This window comes from Coregonus lavaretus (assembly GCF_964263955.1).
Source record: "Coregonus lavaretus genome assembly, chromosome: 14".
NCBI lineage: Eukaryota > Metazoa > Chordata > Actinopteri > Salmoniformes > Salmonidae > Coregonus > Coregonus lavaretus.
In genome coordinates, this window is record NC_140001.1 from 26,071,823 (window position 1) to 26,090,782 (window position 18,960).

At 44.1% G+C, this 18,960-nt stretch overlaps 1 protein-coding gene across 1 annotated transcript in view; it reads right to left on the bottom strand.

Moving 5' to 3' along the window:
• The window catches only part of LOC311141547 (PDZ and LIM domain protein 2-like), a 62,198-nt gene that overhangs the window by 31,498 nt on the left and 11,740 nt on the right, over window positions 1-18,960 (bottom strand). Inside the window, exons 2-3 of the mRNA XM_084176907.1 lie at window positions 9,768-9,899; window positions 3,668-3,819 (exon numbers count right to left, since the gene is read on the bottom strand). Coding sequence (XP_084033033.1) covers window positions 3,668-3,819; window positions 9,768-9,860 — 245 coding nt within the window. The 5' untranslated portion in view covers window positions 9,861-9,899. The remainder of the gene's footprint in view (window positions 1-3,667; window positions 3,820-9,767; window positions 9,900-18,960) is intronic.

An 18,960-nucleotide genomic window follows, 5' to 3' on the forward strand; every position in this document is an offset into this window, starting at 1 on the left:
AAAATATATCCTTCAGTTAATAAAGCCTCATACTCTGTTTTTTGCTTTCTTGAGTAAGGCAGCTCCAAAATACAGGTGTTTCAGCCTAGCTCAGTGCTTTCTGTGGTGGAGGGGCAGCCAGCGAAAGCAGAGCGTAGGCGTTGGTAATCTTCTCTAGTTGCGCCGTGATTGGCTCAGTGTTCGGTCACTGATGGGGACACTACATCACCGCAGAATCTACAGGGAAAGCTTGGCAGTTCAAGCCCCCTTGGGTGCTGCCATAAATGTACATTAGAAGTGCCCGTCCAAGAAGGCTCAAGGTAATTGGCCACAGATAAAATGACATCAAATCACGTTATATCTACCGTAGCTTTGATTGGACTGATCATGCCAACATCATACTTTCTAAATCTATCACCGCAGAATCTACAGGGAGAGCTTGGCAGTTCAAGCACCCTTGGGTGCTGCCATAGATTTACATTAGAAGTGCCCGTCCAAGAAGGCTCAAGGTAATTGGCCACAGATAAAATGACATCAAATCACGTTATATCTACCGTAGCTTTGATTGGACTGATCATGTCAACATCATATTTTCTAAATCTTAGCTAGCAAGCTAGCTAGCTAGCCAAACAAGCAGTCATCATCATGAATCATGTCAACAATCTACTGACAATCCTTGTCATATGAAGAGAAATTATAGATAAAACGTATCGGTGCACATCGACCATTGGACATCAACATTACAAAACAAGTTGGAAATCGCAAATACAACAATTAGTGGTTTGGAAGGAATCAATGGCTAACTGCAAGCATTGCAAAGCAATCACTATTTTGCTGCCCCTGCCTGCTATTCGGTGGATAGGGTGTGTGGTCCAAGTCTGGGTTTAAGGATTTAAAACATCTGTCTGAAAGGGTCTCTTTTCCAAGCTTAAAAGGATAAACATTCACAGGCAACACCATGGGCCAGAAAAGGTTGAATATATTGGGCATGCGGTCAATCCTGCGTGATTTTTTTGTTTTTTTGTCATTTAGCAGATGCTCTTATCCAGAGCGACTTACAAGAGCAAGTAGGGTTAAGTGCCTTGCTCAAGTGCACATCCACATAATTTTCACCTAGTCAGCTTGGGGATTCGACCAGCGACCTTTCGGTTACTGGCCCAACGCTCTTAACCGCTAGGCTACCTGCCGCCCTTCTGCCGCATTCAAAACAACTGGTTTCCCTCAAGAATTTCCCTGTATTTAGCGCCATCCATCATTCCTTCAATTCTGACCAGTTTCCCAGTCCCTGTCGATGAAAAACATCCACACAGCATGATGCTGCCACCACCATGCTTCACTGTGGGGATGGTGTTCTCGGGGTGATGAGAGGTGTTGGGTTTGCGCCAGACATAGCATTTTCCTTGATTGCCAAAAAGCTTAATTTTAGTGTCATCTGACCAGAGTACCTTCTTCCATATGTTTGGGGAGTCTCCCACATGCCTTTTGGCGAACACCAAACGTGTTTGCTTATTTTTTTCTTTAAGCAATGGCTTTTTTCTGGCCACTCTTCCGTAAAGCCCAGCTCTGTGGAGTGTACGGCTTAAAGTGGTGCTATGGACATATACTCCAATGTCCACTGTGGAGCGTTGCAGCTCCTTCAGGGTTATTTTTGGTCTCTTTGTTGCCTCTCTGATTAATGCCCTTGCCTGGGCCGTGAGTTTTGGTGGGCGGCCCTCTCTTGGCAGGTTTGTTGTGGTGGCATATTCTTTCCATTTTTTAATAATGGATTTAATGGTGCTCCGTGGGATGTTCAAAGTTTCTGATATTTTTTTATAACCACAACTTTGTCCCTGACCTGTTTGGAGAGCTCCTTAGTCTTCATGGTGCCGCTTGCTTGGTGGTGCCCCTTGCTTAGTGGTGTTGCAGGCCTTTCAGAACAGGTGTATATATACTGAGATCATGTGACAGATCATGTGACACTTAGATTGCACACAGGTGGACTTTATTTAACTAATTATGTGACTTCTGAAGGTAACTGGTTGCACCAGATCTTATTTAGGGGTTTCATAGCAAAGGGGGTGAATACACACACCACTTTTCCGTTATTTATTTTTTAGATTTTTTTTTGAACAAGTAATTTTTTTCATTTCACTTCGCCAATTTGGACTATTTTGTGTATGTCCATTACATGAAATCCAAATAAAAATCAATTTAAAATTACAGGTTGTAATGCAACAAAATAGGAAAAACACCAAGGGGGATGAATACTTTTACAAGGCACTGTATATGCCCCCGTTATTATCCTATGGTTCTGACTTGGTGTGCAGGGAGAGTACTGTAAGAACGGCCCATGTTCTGAATTCTGTTGCTGTCCATTTCAAAAGTGCTGAATAAATAGGCATAGGCCTATCGACTACGTCCCTCTTAGCTCACTCATTGATGTCTTAATCAAAATTACGGCTTGCCTCTTATCCGCTCATCGTTCCCTTATGCCATAGTTTGTACATCTCCATTGTTATATTGCTTATATTGATCTATATAATGAGTATCTTTTTAATCATTTTAGACAATGTTGGAATTATGCATTTCATTGTTTTGTTTACTTTGTGTATTATAATTAGCTTATGTGCTTTTCTCCACAAGGAGGGGATTCTGTATAATGTTGTTGGGTCTGTAACCATGTTTGCCAGTGACAGTCTCTTCCCATTCAAATATATTTTTTCAACAAAAAGTTCAGTAATAGACCCATGTAATTCCAGTTGATATTGCGAGGGTTGTTTTGTTTGTGTAATGCACTGTGTGCGTCGGTGTATTGTCTATAAAAGTGGATCCTCGTGATTTTATTTTCCTTCCTTTTTAGACCACATAGGCCTAATACAATTATTCAAATGGTAGGCTAACCGAGTCTCTTTCGCTCTCTGTGTGATGACTTAAAGAAGAGAAAGTTGAGGCCTCAACATCTTGCTGAATTTATCTGAATTTCTGTCAGTGTCCTTTTAGAAAGTGCTGAACGAATAGGCCTACCTCATCGCAGCTCGTTTGCTTGTACTTGCTTATACCTAGAGCTAAGTGTTAATGATATAAGAATTTACTGAACATAAATGTAATAATGTTTGTATGGTTCAAAAGTCAAAACTCATGTCGGCATTCGTTATTATTGAAGGAAAATGCGGTTCTTATGGAGTTACACAAATCCACAAGGAGTCAGTAGAAACCATATTTATTTAAGCAAGTCAGCCATATCAGCTATGGTTTTTAAAAAAGGCAGTAAATTAGGCTGAATGAACTGTTTCGCTGTCAGATGAGGCTCTGCTGATAGCCAGGTGTAGCGGTGGTAAGGATTCACTTCGATTCACTCCATGGCGCTGAAAGGAAAGCTCTGCTGTCGGGACAGCTTTATGTAGGTCCTAATAGTTTGTGGCCAACGTTTGTCACCGTTATAGTGCAATTAATGTATTGTTTAGTGTTGTGTAGTGGATCTAAAAAAAAATGTTGAGTTTGCCCCACCAAGATTGACATGCTAAAATTGTCACTGCCCCATCTGATGTTTGGATGAGTGTGTTTCCATTGCCAACCTGTTGATTTATGCACTTTCTACAGAATAGAAAACATCTACACCAACATACAAATTAAAACATGTTAGACCGCATAGATACAGTACATCAGGATACATCTGTGCTCCTAAACTGTGCACTGTAGTGAACCCTACCTCTCCACCAGCAGCTGCAGCTGAGCCTTGGAGTTTTTTATCTTGTTCTGGGCCTCCACATTGAGCATGTCCACTGTGTTCTCTCCATTGATCTCCAGGATGACATCACCAGGCTGCAGGGCGGCCAGCTCGGCCTTGCTGCCCCCGTTGACCTGTGGGCCAGAGGTAAGAGCTGCAGTCAGACTCTCCCTACTGCCTGTGGACTAGGTGCAGACATGATGCTATCAGCAACGTAAAATAACCAGCAAGCCTGAACGAAATGCTGCATATTGAGTGTTGGACTTTTTGTCAAGGGCTTACAGATACACTGATGAACGGTCATTATGACAAGACAGTGAAGACAAGACAGTGATGATTGTAATAACATGAGACCAGTCTAGGTTATGTGGCTGTTGTGAAGAGATGGGTTGTTTTCCTCAGTTTGCCTGCCAGGTGTCAATCAGTTCTTATAGGGCTCTTGCTGGTGATTGTATTACATTTTGGTTGCAATAAACATCAACAGATACCACAGCTCTTCACACACATGGCACACCTCAACAGTGTGAGGATTCATGACACCCTGAGGGGAAAGTCATCAGTGAGACTGTGGGGTTGACTACTCTGGCCTGACCTTTGCCTCCAACCTCACCACATGCCAATGCCAATGGTCTACTGCCTGCATTGGGGGGAATTCCAGCCTAATGGAACAAAAACACACCAGCAACACACTCACTCAGTCTCTCTCAGGCACACACAAACACGCAACCATACAAACAAAAAAAAACAAATGAGGAGTTTAACTCAGGATTATTGAGCACTTGTGAGCATGAGTTTTTACTCACCAATGTAACAACACAGTGTGGTCAAAGACTTAGCAACTTAGTTGTAGGTACGATCTGGTTACCTATAACTACAAACATAGTTATGTTTTAGCATTTTTTACATATTTATTAACTTATTTATGGATATATTGGAACTACCCACAATGCACTATTTCTCAACGTCATATGGAGAACTGGTGCTACCGAGCTAGTTCCAGCTGGCTAACGTTAGCTACTAGCCATGCTAGCATGTAAATACATTTAAAACCAAGTGTTTGCGCTGGTGAGCTACTATGTACATCCACAATAAAGAAACCATATACAGTGCCTTCGGAAAGTATTCAGACCCCTTGACTTTTTTCACATTTTGTTAGGTTACAGCCTTATTCTAAAATTGATTAAATATTTTTTTTTCCCTCATCGATCTACACTCCATAATGACAAAGCAAAAGCAGGTTTTTAGAAATGTTTGCTTCACCATAGGAATGGTGCCAGGATTCCTCCAGATGTGACGCTTGGCATTCAGGCCAAAGAGTTCAATCTTGGTTTCATCAGACCAGAGAATCTTCTCATGGTCTGACAGTCCTTTAGGTGCCTTTTGGCAAACTCCAAGCAGGCTGTTATGTGCCTTTTACTGAGGAGTGGTTTCTGTATGGCCACTCTACCATAAAGGCCTGATTGGTGGAGTGCTGCAGAGATGGTTGTCCTTCTGGAAGGTTCTCCCATCTCCACAGAGGAACTCAAGAGCTCTGTCAGAGTGACCATTGGGTTCTTGGTCACCTCCCTGACCAAGGCCCTTCTCCCCCGATTGCTCAAATTGGCCAGGCGGCCAGCTCTAGGAAGAATCTTGGTGGGTCCAAACTTCTTCCATTTAAGAATGATGGAGGTCACTGTGTTCTTGGGGTCCTTCAATGCTGCAGACATTTTTTGGTACCCTTCCCCAGATCTGTGCCTCGACACAATCCTATCTCGGAGCTCTACGGACAATTCCTTCGACCTCATGGCTTGGTGTTTGCTCTGACATGCACTGTCAACTGTGGGACCTTATATAGACAGGTGTGTGCCTTTCCAAATCATGTCCAATCAATTGAATTTACCACAGGTGGACTCCAATCAAGTTGTAGAAACATCTCAAGGATGATCAATGGAAACAGTATGCACCTGAGCTCAATTTCGAGTCTCATAGCAAAGGGTCTGAATACTTATGTAAATAAGGTATTTCTGGGTTTTTCAAAAATTTGCTAAAATGTACACTGCTCAAAAAAATTAAGGGAACCCTAAAATAACACATCCTAGATCTGAATGAATGAAATAATCTTATTAAATACTTTTTTCTTTACATAGTTGAATGTGCTGACAACAAAATCACACAAAAATTATCAATGGAAATCAAATGTATCAACCCATGGAGGTCTGGATTTGGAGTCACACTCAAAATTAAAGTGGAAAACCACACTACAGGCTGATCCAACTTTGATGTAATGTCCTTAAAACAAGTCAAAATGAGGCTCAGTAGTGTGTGTGGCCTCCACGTGCCTGTATGACCTCCCTACAACGCCTGGGCATGCTCCTGATGAGGTGGCGGATGGTCTCCTGAGGGATCTCCTCCCAGACCTGGACTAAAGCATCCGCCAACTCATGGACAGTCTGTGGTGCAACGTGGCGTTGGTGGATGGAGCGAGACATGATGTCCCAGATGTGCTCAATGGATTCAGGTCTGGGGAACGGGCGGGCCAGTCCATAGCATCAATGCCTTCCTCTTGCAGGAACTGCTGACACACTCCAGCCACATGAGGTCTAGCATTGTCTTGCATTCGGAGGAACCCAGGGCCAACCGCACCAGCATATGGTCTCACAAGGGGTCTGAGGATCTCATCTCGGTACCTAATGGCAGTCAGGCTACCTCTGGCGAGCACATGGAGGGCTGTGCGGCCCCCCAAAGAAATGCCACCCCACACCATGACTGACCCACCGTCAAACCGGTCATGCTGGAGGATGTTGCAGGCAGCAGAACGTTCTCCACGGCGTCTCCAGACTTTGTCACGTCTGTCACATGCTCAGTGTGAACCTGCTTTCATCTGTGAAGAGCACAGGGTGCCAGTGGCGAATTTGCCAATCTTGGTGTTCTCTGGCAAATGCCAAACGTCCTGCACGGTGTTGGGCTGTAAGCACAACCCCCACCTGTGGACGTCGGGCCCTCATACCACCCTCATGGAGTCTGTTTCTGACCGTTTGAGCAGACATATGCACATTTGTGGCCTGCTGGAGGTCATTTTGCAGGGCTCCGACAGTGCTCCTCCTGCTCCTCCTTGCACAAAGGCGGAGGTAGCGGTCCTGCTGCTGGGTTGTTGCCCTCCTACGGCCTCCTCCACGTCTCCTGATGTACTGGCCTGTCTACTGGTAGCGTCTCCATGCTCTGGACACTACTCTGACAGACACAGCAAACCTTCTTGCCACAGCTCGCATTGATGTGCCATCCTGGATGAGCTGCACTACCTGAGCCACTTGTGTGGGTTGTAGACTCCGTCTCATGCTACCACTAGAGTGAAAGCACCGCCAGCATTCAAAAGTGACCAAAACATCAGCCAGGAAGCATAGGAACTGAGAAGTGGTCTGTGGTCACCCCCTGCAGAACCACTCCTTTATTGGGGGTGTCTTGCTAATTGGCTATAATTTCCACCTGTTGTCTATTCCATTTGCACAACAGCATGTGACATTTATTGTCAATCAGTGTTGCTTCCTAAGTGGACAGTTTGATTTCACAGAAGTGTGATTGACTTGGAGTTACATTGTGTTGTTTAAGTGTTCCCTTTATTTTTTTGAGCAGTGTATGAAAACCCGTTTTTGCTTTGTCATTATCCGGTATTGTGTGTAGATTGCTGTGGATTTATTTTTATTTAATCCATTTTAGAATAAGACTGTAACATAACAAAATATGGAAAAGGTCAAGGGGTCTGAATACTTTCCGAAGGCACTGTAAATTCATGCGAAAAACTGCAACTCTTTTTCTCCTGTGTGTTTGGTAGTGGTAGTCGAATGAGCGAGTGAGTGTTGTGGTCGTTTTCCATCGTTTGTAGATAGTGCAGTAATACCCACAAGGACAGGTTTACGACTAATTTGTGGCCCAATCCTTTGTGGCCCAAAAATGAGAAGCAAGCTTTGAAGTTCGGTTTGTCCCGTTGAAGCAAGCGGATTGGAGAATGGGAACTGTGCGCACGTCTACTGTACGCAGTGCTCATTTCACCCCGGAGGACTTCGATGGCTTAGTTTAACCAGTGGAAGGCAGGATTCAGAATGAGACTCTGATTAAACCCAGGTGCTGTGCGGAGCCTGCAACTTCTATTTTCAACCGACCTACTGGTAGATCGTGAGTGTCAGCAGTGATGGAGATAAACCGGTTAATTCAATGTGGATTTACCTCACTATATCGCTATTGGATTAGCTAGCTGATTCTCCCTCTGAAGGAGGGTTAGCTAATTCACGCGTCAATCGGTAAGTCTCCGCTCTCTCTACTTTATGTCACTGGCTTTTTATTAATTTTTTTGTTCTGTCGCTCCCTGCCTATGCTAGACTAGTTGTTCTCTGGCTTCCTACTTAGCTATGTAGACTGTGGTGGTTGGCTAGTTAGCTGGCTAGGCTAGCTAGCAGGATAACATAATTAACTTTAGCTGGCTGGCTAAGATAATTGCATATACCGGTAACATTATTTGGTTAGATGGCGTTATGTATTTCCAAAACTTTGATTTACTTTAATGTAGCTGTAAACTAGGTGTTGATAGCAACTGGCTGACTCACGCAGTGCTAACGTAGCATTAGCAGGCTATTAGGGCTAACATTAACAGGCTAGTTGGCTAGCAACTTAGCAAGCTAATTTGTAACAACACATTCTTAAAGTATGTGCTTGAAAGTTGGCAGAAATGTAATTGAAACCAGCAATCGATTTGGTTTAATTTGAAGTTATACACTTGAAGTTATTTGTGTTGGAGTTTACATTACAGCGAATAGGCTGGCTTGCCGGTTCCTCAATAACGTGTCCAAATGATTTTCCAGCATGACTTCAGCATTCTTCGGAATTCTGATCAACTCGAAAATAGAAAAGTGAGGTATAACTTTGCATTGGGACTTTTGATATGTATTCTAATGCAAAACCATTTGTTTCATGAGGTTACGTTTATGATAACTACCCTTTAAGAGCAGCATCAACAAGGCTGGCCCAATTTAAAAACAGAAAGAGGAAAAATAAAAAAGACACACAAAGACACAATCAGTGAAGATGAAGAGGTCTCCTTCATACATCTCCAACAAAAACATGGCAGATTGCGGAGAGAATGCCAGGCAACAAGGTGTTTGTCCGTTTTGCAAAGCAAGATGGCAGAGGTGTCATGTCTGTGGGTCTACTCAAGTGGCAATTAAGCGTTGCTGTGGCGACCCACAATGGTGCGTGCCTTTTCTGATCAGGGCACACCTCACTTCACATAAACTAAGGGTGCAGATTGTTATAGGGGGGCTATGCCCTGCAGAAACAGGGGGAAGCTCTCTTTTCAGGCCAACAGAATGGGAAAAGAGGGGGCATCCATGTTGTTTCAGTGTCAAGATGCAACCATTTCAGACAGTTCAAAGCCATAGCTGCTTAACCAGAGAGGAGGGGGAGGGAGGAGGGAAACATTCTGCTTCTCCAAGTGGGTTTTACAACCACTTTCACTGATGAGGTCTCCCGCTCAGCATGGACCCCTGTTTCTTCTAAGAGACTGTTTGATATTTGAGACACAGTTCTGTGTTCCATGCATGCTGGTGTTGTTGGCTACATGGTAGAGGGAGTGAATGAGAAGGAATGCCCATCATCACAAGAAAATAGCTATTTTTGTCCTCGGTTTCAGAATGGTTGTGGCGGGGGGCAGTCTGCCCTGGATATCCTGAGTCTGTTTACGGAGTAGGAGAACTCTCTGCTAATGTCTTCCCTTCTACAGCTCCATCTTCCTGTTGTATCCTCACAAGCTTGGAAAATCAAGAATATTAAAACAACATGTGCACAAACACATGCACACACGCTGGTTCGACACTCACAGCACACCCCTCCACCCCTCAACCCTAACTGTAATAACTGGTTTCCTCCTGATGTAGCTTTTATTCCAATCTGACTGGTTACATTTGTTAAGGAAACAGGTAGAAGGCAGCCAATGGAGACAAACAATCAGAGGAGCAGAGAAGTACAGCAGAGACTGAGGAAGTTGAGTATGCATTGCATGTTTTGCTTTACAGAGGATATGGTGTGACTGAGCAATAAGGTCATTAGCGATTACCTTGGAAACTGTTATCGCCTTCTTGAAGTCCCTTCCTCCGTAAATTCTAAAGCCCCATGGAGACGGACCAATCAGGTTCACTGTCAGCGCCATCGCGTGACCAGAGGTCTCCACCCACTGCCTGCTCAAACCCTGTAGAGAGAGAGAGAGTGAGTGAGTGAGTGAATGAGTATGTGGGTTATATCATCAGTCATGCTTTCTTTGCTGCAGTGACTATACAAGGTGAATACGTTAGAACTGCTGTCACTTGCAACGTCTGCCTTTTATCTCCTTCTACTTGACTTCAACTTGATTAGATCCTCTTGATTTAAAAGGAATGAGAGGAATCTGAAACCTAAAGGCACATCACTGACATTGTTGAAGTTCCTGCAAACCCTCAGTTTCATGAAGTCATACCACACCAAAAAGTGGTATTATACCACAGGATACAACAGTCAAACATTTCTGTTCAGTAGTTTCACCTACACTACATGACCAAAAGTATGTGGACACCTGCTTGTCGAACATCTCATTCCAAAATCATGGGCATTAATATGGAGTTGGTCCCTCCTTTTCTGCTATAACAGCCTCCACTCTTCTGGGAAGGCTTTCCATTCAATGTTGGAACATTGCTGCCGGGACTTGCTTCCATTCAGCCACAAGAGCATTAGTGACGTCGGGCACTGATGTTGGGCGATTAGGCCTGGCTCGCAGTCGGCGTTCCAATTCATCCCAAAGGTGTTCGATGGCGTTGAGGTCAGGGCTCACGCCGATCTCAACAAACCATTTCTGTACAGACCTCGCTTTGTGCACGGGGCATTGTCATGCTGAAACAGGAAAGGGACTTCCCCAAACTGTTGCCACAAAGTTGGAAGCACAGAATCCTCTAGAATGTCATTGTATGCTGTAGCGTTAAGATTTATCTTCATTGGAACTAAGGGGCCTAGCCCGAACCACGAAAAACAGCCCCAGACCATTATTCCTCCACCACCCAACTTTACAGTTGGCACTAGGCATTGGGGCAGGTAGCGTTCCCTGGCATCTGCCAAAACCAGATTTGTCCGTCGGACTGCCAGATGGTGAAGCGTGATTAATCACTCCAGAGAACACGTTTCCACTGCTCCAGAGTCCAATGGCGGCGAGCTTTACACCACTCAAAGCCGACGCTTGGTATTGCACATGGTGATCTTAGGCTTGTGTGCGACTGCTCGGCCATGGAAACCCATTTCATGAAGCTCCCGACGAACAGTTATTGTGCTGATGTTGCTTCCAGAGGCAGTTTGGAACTCGGTAGTGACTGTTGCAACTAGGGCTGTTGCGGTGACCGTATTACCGCCACACCGGCGGTCACGAGTCATGAAGGCAGTCAAATTCCACGTGACCGTTTAGTCACGGTAATTAAGATTCTCCAAGCTCTGATGCTGCTGCTGGTCATTAGTAGCCTACCAAACGTGTTAACTGCCTGGTACTCCGCACTCTATTGTCCCTCTAATCACTCTGACATCAATGCAAATCTAATCGAAAATCAAAGACTTCATGAGAGCCCATGAGCTCATGTTGCGCAACATTTCTATAGGCTATGCAATTGCGCGAGAAAACAGAGTGATGGATCCCATCAGCTTTGTTTAGGCTAGGCCTACTATATTTATTTCTCAACTTTCCTAATATTAAGCACATTGCTTATATTTATAACAGGAGTATAGCCTACCTGGCTGGCATGAAAATAAACCAAGCGAAAAGCGTCCTCCATTAGCTATTTAAGTGCATAGATGACATGTATTTTTTCCCGCTGACCCTGTTTCGATACAGGTGCATGATAATGGCCCATTCTTAATCAAAACAAATTTCACACATATATTATTTAGTATATGTAAAGACAAGATTCAATCAAGAATAGTCTGATGGGTGACAATATTAGCCTATCACTTGTGAATTATATATTATCACTTGTGAATGATGCTTACCTGGTTAAATAAAGGTGAAATAAAATAAAATAAAAAATAAATGCCAAGCATAAGAAACAATGCCTTTTCTTTGCGACTTTTTCGAATCATAGTCGCACACCTCATGTAGCCTAGCCCATACGCCTATATGTTTTGATAAGGTTTGTATCACAACTAAAGTGGACAAATAACTTCTTAAAAATAAGCACATTAATCCGCTTTACAAGGGGTATAGAGCCTAACTGGCATACATAAGCAACGCGTGAGTTTCAAGTCTCGGGAAGATCATTTTCACCATAAAAATGCACCTTTATAATAAAAGCATGACACGCATAATTGCATTTGCGGTCACTTTTGATAATGGTGTTTTCCGCTAATAGAACATTTGCGCTTATAGCCTCCTACCATGTGCCCATTGCTGCGCTTATAATGTGAAGAAATAACCTAATAGTTTATCAACATTTTAAGCTAAACGTTCTGGTCTGTTGAGTCAGCCACATTGCGTAAAAAATGTTTTTTGATGCTAGTGATTGTATTAATTTGGGAGCTATCGCATCCCACAACTGTCCCAGACTACGTTTGGAATATTTATTTATCGCACAGAATAGGTCAAATTGTTGTACTATGGGGGATAGTAGATTGACATAGGCTAGTGCTTTTGCTGTTCGTTAGGCCTACTCATCTTGTTGGCTGACGAAAAGTAAATGTGGACAGTTCTTCCAATATCTTCAATATGCACCTCGGAATTGGATAAGGACGCGTGCAGTTGCATCCCCGATAAGTCTGTCTTCACTTGTAGCCTGTGAGAAAGACCCGATCATGTGATGGAGAGCCATGTGAGTGAGAGGTTATTCGGAACGCTCAGCACTCAGAGAGAAGGGCACAACGGCCACTGGCCGCAAAAGGCATGGATTTTTTTAGGGTGCATTACGGCCACACAAAGCGGATGCCACCGTAAAATTCTAGGCATTATCAAGTGATTGTCAAATTGTGAATGAGTGACTGATGTACTGTGTACAGCCTGCGCAAAAAACAAAGCAGAGCTCATGCATTTCAAGCAACTTTTTTTCAAATCATCATTAGTCGCATCATGCAGCCTTACAATATACTAAAAATCAAAACATATAGCCCAACGTTTGTAGAACAACTAAAGTTACATTAATAACTCTAAATTAAGCATATAGGAATACCGATTTATTTCTTAACCGCTCAACACAGAATAGCCGTATGCGCACACTCCCTCAAATCGTTTGGAGAAAATATCATTTCTATTTTATTCAGCTTTGTTCAATTGTATTCTTCATACTATCAAATAATGCCACAGAATTCTAAGCAAATCTTGTCTGCTAAATGAACTAGTGTAGCCCACAGCCATTTGGCATAGCCAGATCAGGACCTAACATAAGGACAACTCAGAGTATGCTATTCTGTACTTCTGAAATAGACTACATTTTCTTCATTTCATGCTTCTTTAGACCTGTCTAAAATAAATAATGGATTTATTGTGAAGGTGTAGGCTATATTACATGGATTTATTAGACTTGTAGATGTTCCAAAGGTCTGCATCAGTGGCTTGTAGGCTATGTGTGGAAGCCAGGAGATGCTAAATGTGTTAATGTTAATTAACGGTCAATTACCGTGAGACCGACAGTTATTTGTTGACAATCACCGGCTGACAAGATTTCGGGACCGGCACAGCCCTAGTTGCAACCGAGGACAGACGATTTGTACACGCTACGCACTTCAGCACTTGGCGGTCCCGTTCTGTGAGCTTGTGTGGCCTACCACTTCGTGGCTGAGTCATTGTTGCTCCTAGACGTTTCCACTTCACAATAACATCACTTACAGTTGACCGGGGCAGCTCTAGCAGTGCAGAAATTTGACGAACTGACTTGTTTGAAAGATGGCATCCTATGACTGTGCCACGTTGAAAGTCACTGAGCTCTTCAGTAAGGCCATTCTACTGCCAATGTTTGTCTATGGAGACAACCCAGAGGCGGTAGTCACGTTTTACTTTTAATAAACGTTTAATCAATCTCTGTGTTCAACAAATTTACCAACTTTTTAGTTTTGTCCTCACTCATCTTTTTTCGTTAAACTTTTTCACCCCGGACGTTTATCCCGAGACAGAAGAGTCATTTTCCTGTGCGTTTTAGCTGCCAACTTTACGTTATTTTCCTTTTTTCCATCGCAACTTTTTTCCCTTATTCAACTTTTTTACTCCGGACGCTTTATCTGGACATGGTTCATCAACATCTTCAACAGCCGAAGCTAAGTAGTAACATTAACATGATGTCTTCTAATTGCAGTCGCTGTACTCATAATATACAGGAGAATTCTCGCCTTACGGCGAGAATAGCTGTGCTACAAGCCCAGCTTCAGACGCAATCGTTAGGCAAGGGTAATATCAGTGTAGGAAAGGAAGAAACAGCGTCTGTGCCACCAGTAAGTACAGACAGTAACGTCAGTATAAATCCCCCCGCACAGTCCCCGCAGCCGGACAACTTTCTCATGGCTTCTGGAGGGAAATACTGTTGGAATGCTCAACCGGTGTCGCTCATTCAGCCGACAGAAACCTTCAACCGGTTTTCCCCATTATGTAGCGAGTCGGAGTCTGAGTCTGAGTCTTCTCTAGTCTCTACTCCTCCCGTTACGGGGTCTGAGACTCCGAAGGCTCCCACCATTAGCTCTGACAAATTGAAAACCCTAGTCATTGGCGACTCCATTACCCGCAGTATTAGACTTAAAACGAATCACCCAGCGATCATACACTGTTTACCAGGGGGCAGGGCTACCGACGTTAAGGCTAATCTAAAGATGGTGCTGGCTAAAGCTAAAACTGGCGAGTGTAGAGAGTATAGAGATATTGTTATCCACGTCGGCACCAACGATGTTAGGATGAAACAGTCAGAGGTCACCAAGTGCAACATAGCTTCAGCGTGTAAATCAGCTAGAAAGATGTGTCGGCATCGAGTAATTGTCTCTGGCCCCCTCCCAGTTAGGGGAAGTGACGAGCTCTACAGCAGAGTCTCAGCACTTAATCGCTGGTTGAAAACTGTTTTCTGCCCCTCCCAAAAGATAACATTTGTGGATAATTGGCCCTCTTTCTGGGACTCACCCACAAACAGGACCAAGCCTGACCTGCTGAGGAGTGACGGACTCCATCCTAGCTGGAGGGGTGCTCTCCTCTTATCTACCAACATAGATAGGGCTCTAACTCCTCTAGCCCCACAGTGAAATAGGGTGCAGGCCAGGCAGCAGGCTGTTAGCCAACCTGCCAGCTTAGTGGAGTCTGCCAATAGCACAGTCAGTGTAGTCAGCTCAGCCATACCCATTGAGACTGTGTCTGTGCCTCGATCTAGGTTGGGCAAAACTAAACATGGCGGTGTTCACCCTAGCAATCTTATTAGGATAAAGACCTCCTCCATTCCTGCCATTATTGAAAGAGATCGTGATACCTCACATCTCAAAATAGGGTTACTTAATGTTAGATCCCTCACTTCAAAGGCAGTCATAGTCAATGAACTAATCACTGATCATAATCTTGATGTGATTGGCCTGACTGAAACATGGCTTAAGCCTGATGAATTTGCTGTGTTAAATGAGGCCTCACCTCCTGGTTACACTAGTGACCATATTCCCCGTGCATCCCGCAAAGGCGGAGGTGTTGCTAACATTTACGATAGCAAATTTCAATTTACAAAAAAAAAAATGGCGTTTTCATCTTTTGAGCTTCTAGTCATGAAATCTATGCAGCCTACTCAATCACTTTTTATAGCTACTGTTTACAGGCCTCCTGGGCCATATACAGCGTTCCTCTCTGAGTTTCCTGAATTCCTATCAGACCTTGTAGTCATAGCAGATCATATTCTAATTTTTGGTGATTTTAATATTCACATGGAGAAGTCCACAGACCCACTCCAAAAGTCTTTCGGAGCCATTATCGACTCAGTGGGTTTTGTCCAACATGTCTCTGGACCTACTCACTGCCACAGTCATACTCTGGACCTAGTTTTGTCCCATGGAATAAATGTTGTAGATCTTAATGTTTTTCCACAAAATCCTGGACTATCGGACCACCATTTTATTACGTTTGCAATCGCAACAAATAATCTGCTCAGACCCCAACCAAGGAGCATCAAAAGTCGTGCTATAAATTCTCAGACAACACAAAAATTCATTGATGCCCTTCCAGACTCCTTCTGCCTACCCAAGGACGTCAGAGGACAAAAATCAGTTAACCACTTAACTGAGGAACTCAATTTAACCTTGCGCAATACCCTAGATGCAGTTGCACCCCTAAAAACGAAAAACATTTGTCATAAGAAACTAGCTCCCTGGTATACAGAAAATACCCGAGCTTTGAAGCAAGCTTCCAGGAAATTGGAACGGAAATGGCGCCACACCAAACTGGAAGTCTTCCGACTAGCTTGGAAAGACAGTACCGTGCAGTACCGAAGAGCCCTCACTGCTGCTCGATCATCCTACTTTTCCAACTTAATCGAGGAAAATAAGAACAATCCAAAATTTCTTTTTGATACTGTTGCAAAGCTAACTAAAAAGCAGCATTCCCCAAGAGAGGATGGCTTTCACTTCAGCAGTGATAAATTCATGAACTTCTTTGAGGAAAAGATCATGACCATTAGAAAGCAAATTACGGACTCCTCTTTGAATCTGCGTATTCCTCCAGGGCTTAGCTGTCCTGGATCTGCACAGCTCTGCGAGGGCCTGGGATCGGGAGAGACACTTAAGTGTTTTAGTACTATATCTCTTGACACAATGATGAAAATAATCATGGCCTCTAAACCTTCAAGCTGCATACTGGATCCTATTCCTACTAAACTGCTGAAGGAGCTGCTTCCTGTGCTTGGCCCTCCTATGTTGAACATAATAAACAGCTCTCTATCCACCGGATGTGTACCAAACTCACTAAAAGTGGCAGTGATAAAGCCTCTCTTGAAAAAGCCAAACCTTGACCCGGAAAATATAAAAAACTATCGGCCTATATCGAATCTTCCATTCCTCTCAAAAATTTTAGAAAAAGCTGTTGCGCAGCAACTCACTGCCTTTCTGAAGACAAACAATGTATACGAAATGCTTCAGTCTGGTTTTAGACCCCATCATAGCACTGAGACTGCACTTGTGAAGGTGGTAAATGACCTTTTAATGGCGTCAGACCGAGGCTCTGCATCTGTCCTCGTGCTACTAGACCTTAGTGCTGCCTTTGACACCATCGATCACCACATTCTTTTGGAGAGACTGGAAACCCAAATTGGTCTACACGGACAAGTTCTGGCCTGGTTTAGATCCTACCTGTCGGAAAGATATCAGTTTGTCTCTGTGAATGGTCTGTCCTCCGACAAATCAACTGTACATTTCGGTGTTCCTCAAGGTTCCGTTTTAGGACCACTATTGTTTTCACTATATATTTTACCTCTTGGGGATGTTATTCGAAAACATAATGTTAATTTTCACTGCTATGCGGATGACACACAGCTGTACATTTCAATGAAGCATGGTGAAGCCCCAAAATTGCCCTCGCTAGAAGCCTGTGTTTCAGACATAAGGAAGTGGATGGCTGAAAACTTTTTACTTTTAAACTCGGACAAAACAGAGATGCTTGTTCTAGGTCCCAAGAAACAAAGAGATCTTCTGTTAAATCTGACAATTAATCTTGATGGTTGTAAAGTCGTCTCAAATAAAACTGTGAAGGACCTAGGCGTTACTCTTGACCCTGATCTCTCTTTTGACGAACATATCAAGACTGTTTCAAGGACAGCTTTTTTCCATCTACGTAACATTGCAAAAATCAGAAATTTTCTGTCCAAAAATGATGCAGAAAAATTAATCCATGCATTTGTTACTTCTAGGTTAGACTACTGCAATGCTCTATTTTCCGGCTACCCGGATAAAGCACTAAATAAACTTCAGTTAGTGCTAAATACGGCTGCTAGAATCCTGACTAGAACCAAGAAATTTGATCATATTACTCCAGTGCTAGCTTCCCTACACTGGCTTCCTGTTAAGGCAAGGGCTGATTTCAAGGTTTTACTGTTAACCTATAAAGCGTTACATGGGCTTGCTCCTACCTATCTTTCCGAGTTGGTCCTGCCGTACATACCAATACGTACGCTACGGTCACAAGACGCAGGCCTCCTAATTGTCCCTAGAATTTCTAAGCAAACAGCGGGAGGCAGGGCTTTCTCCTATAGATCTCCATTTTTATGGAACAGTCTGCCTACCCATGTGAGAGACGCAGACTCGGTCTCAACCTTTAAGTCTTTACTGAAGACTTATCTCTTCAGTAGGTCATATGATTGAGTGTAGTCTGGCCCAGGAGTGTGAAGGTGAACGGAAAGGCTGGAGCAACGAACAGCCCTTGCTGTCTCTGCCAGGCCGGTTCCCCTCTCCACTGGGGTTCTCTGCCTCTAACCCTGTTGCAGGGGCTGAGTCACTGGCTTGCTGGTGCTCTTTCATGCCGTCCCTGGGAGGGGTGCGTCACTTGAGTGGGTTGAGTTACTGACGTGATCTTCCTGTCTGGGTTGGCGCCCCCCCCTTGGTTTGTGCTGTGGTGGAGACCTCTGTGGGCTATACTCGGCCTTGTCTCAGGATTGTAAGTTGGTGGTTGGGGATATCCCTCTAGTGGTGCGGGGGCTGTGCTTTGGCGGAGTGGGTGGGGTTATATCCTTCCTGTTTGGCCCTGTCCGGGGGTTTCTTCGGATGGGGCCACAGTGTCTCCGGACCGCTCCTGTCTCAGCCTCCAGTATTTATGCTGCAGTAGTTTATGTGTCGGGGGGCTGGGGTTAGTTGGTTATACCTGGAGTACTTCTCCTGTCTTATCCAGTGTCCTGTGTGAATTTAAGTATGCTCTCTCTAATTCTCTCGTTCTCTCTTTCTCTCTGAGAACCTGAGCCCTAGGACCATACGTCAGGACTACCGGGCATGATGACACCTTGCTGTCCCCAGTCCGCCTGGCCTTGCTGCTATTCCAGTTTCAACTGTTCTGCCTGCGGCTACGAAACCCCTACCTGTCCCAGACCTGCTGTTTTCAACTCTTAATGATCGGCTATGAAAAGCCAACTGAGAGACCTGAGCCCTAGGACCATACGCCGGGACTACCGGCCGTGGTGACTCCTTGCTGTCCCCAGTCCGCCTGGCCTTGCTGCTATTCCAGTTTCAACTGTTCTGCCTGCGGTTATGGAACCCCTACCTGTCCCAGACCTGCTGTTTTCAACTCTTAATGATCGGCTATGAAAAGCCAACTGAGATTT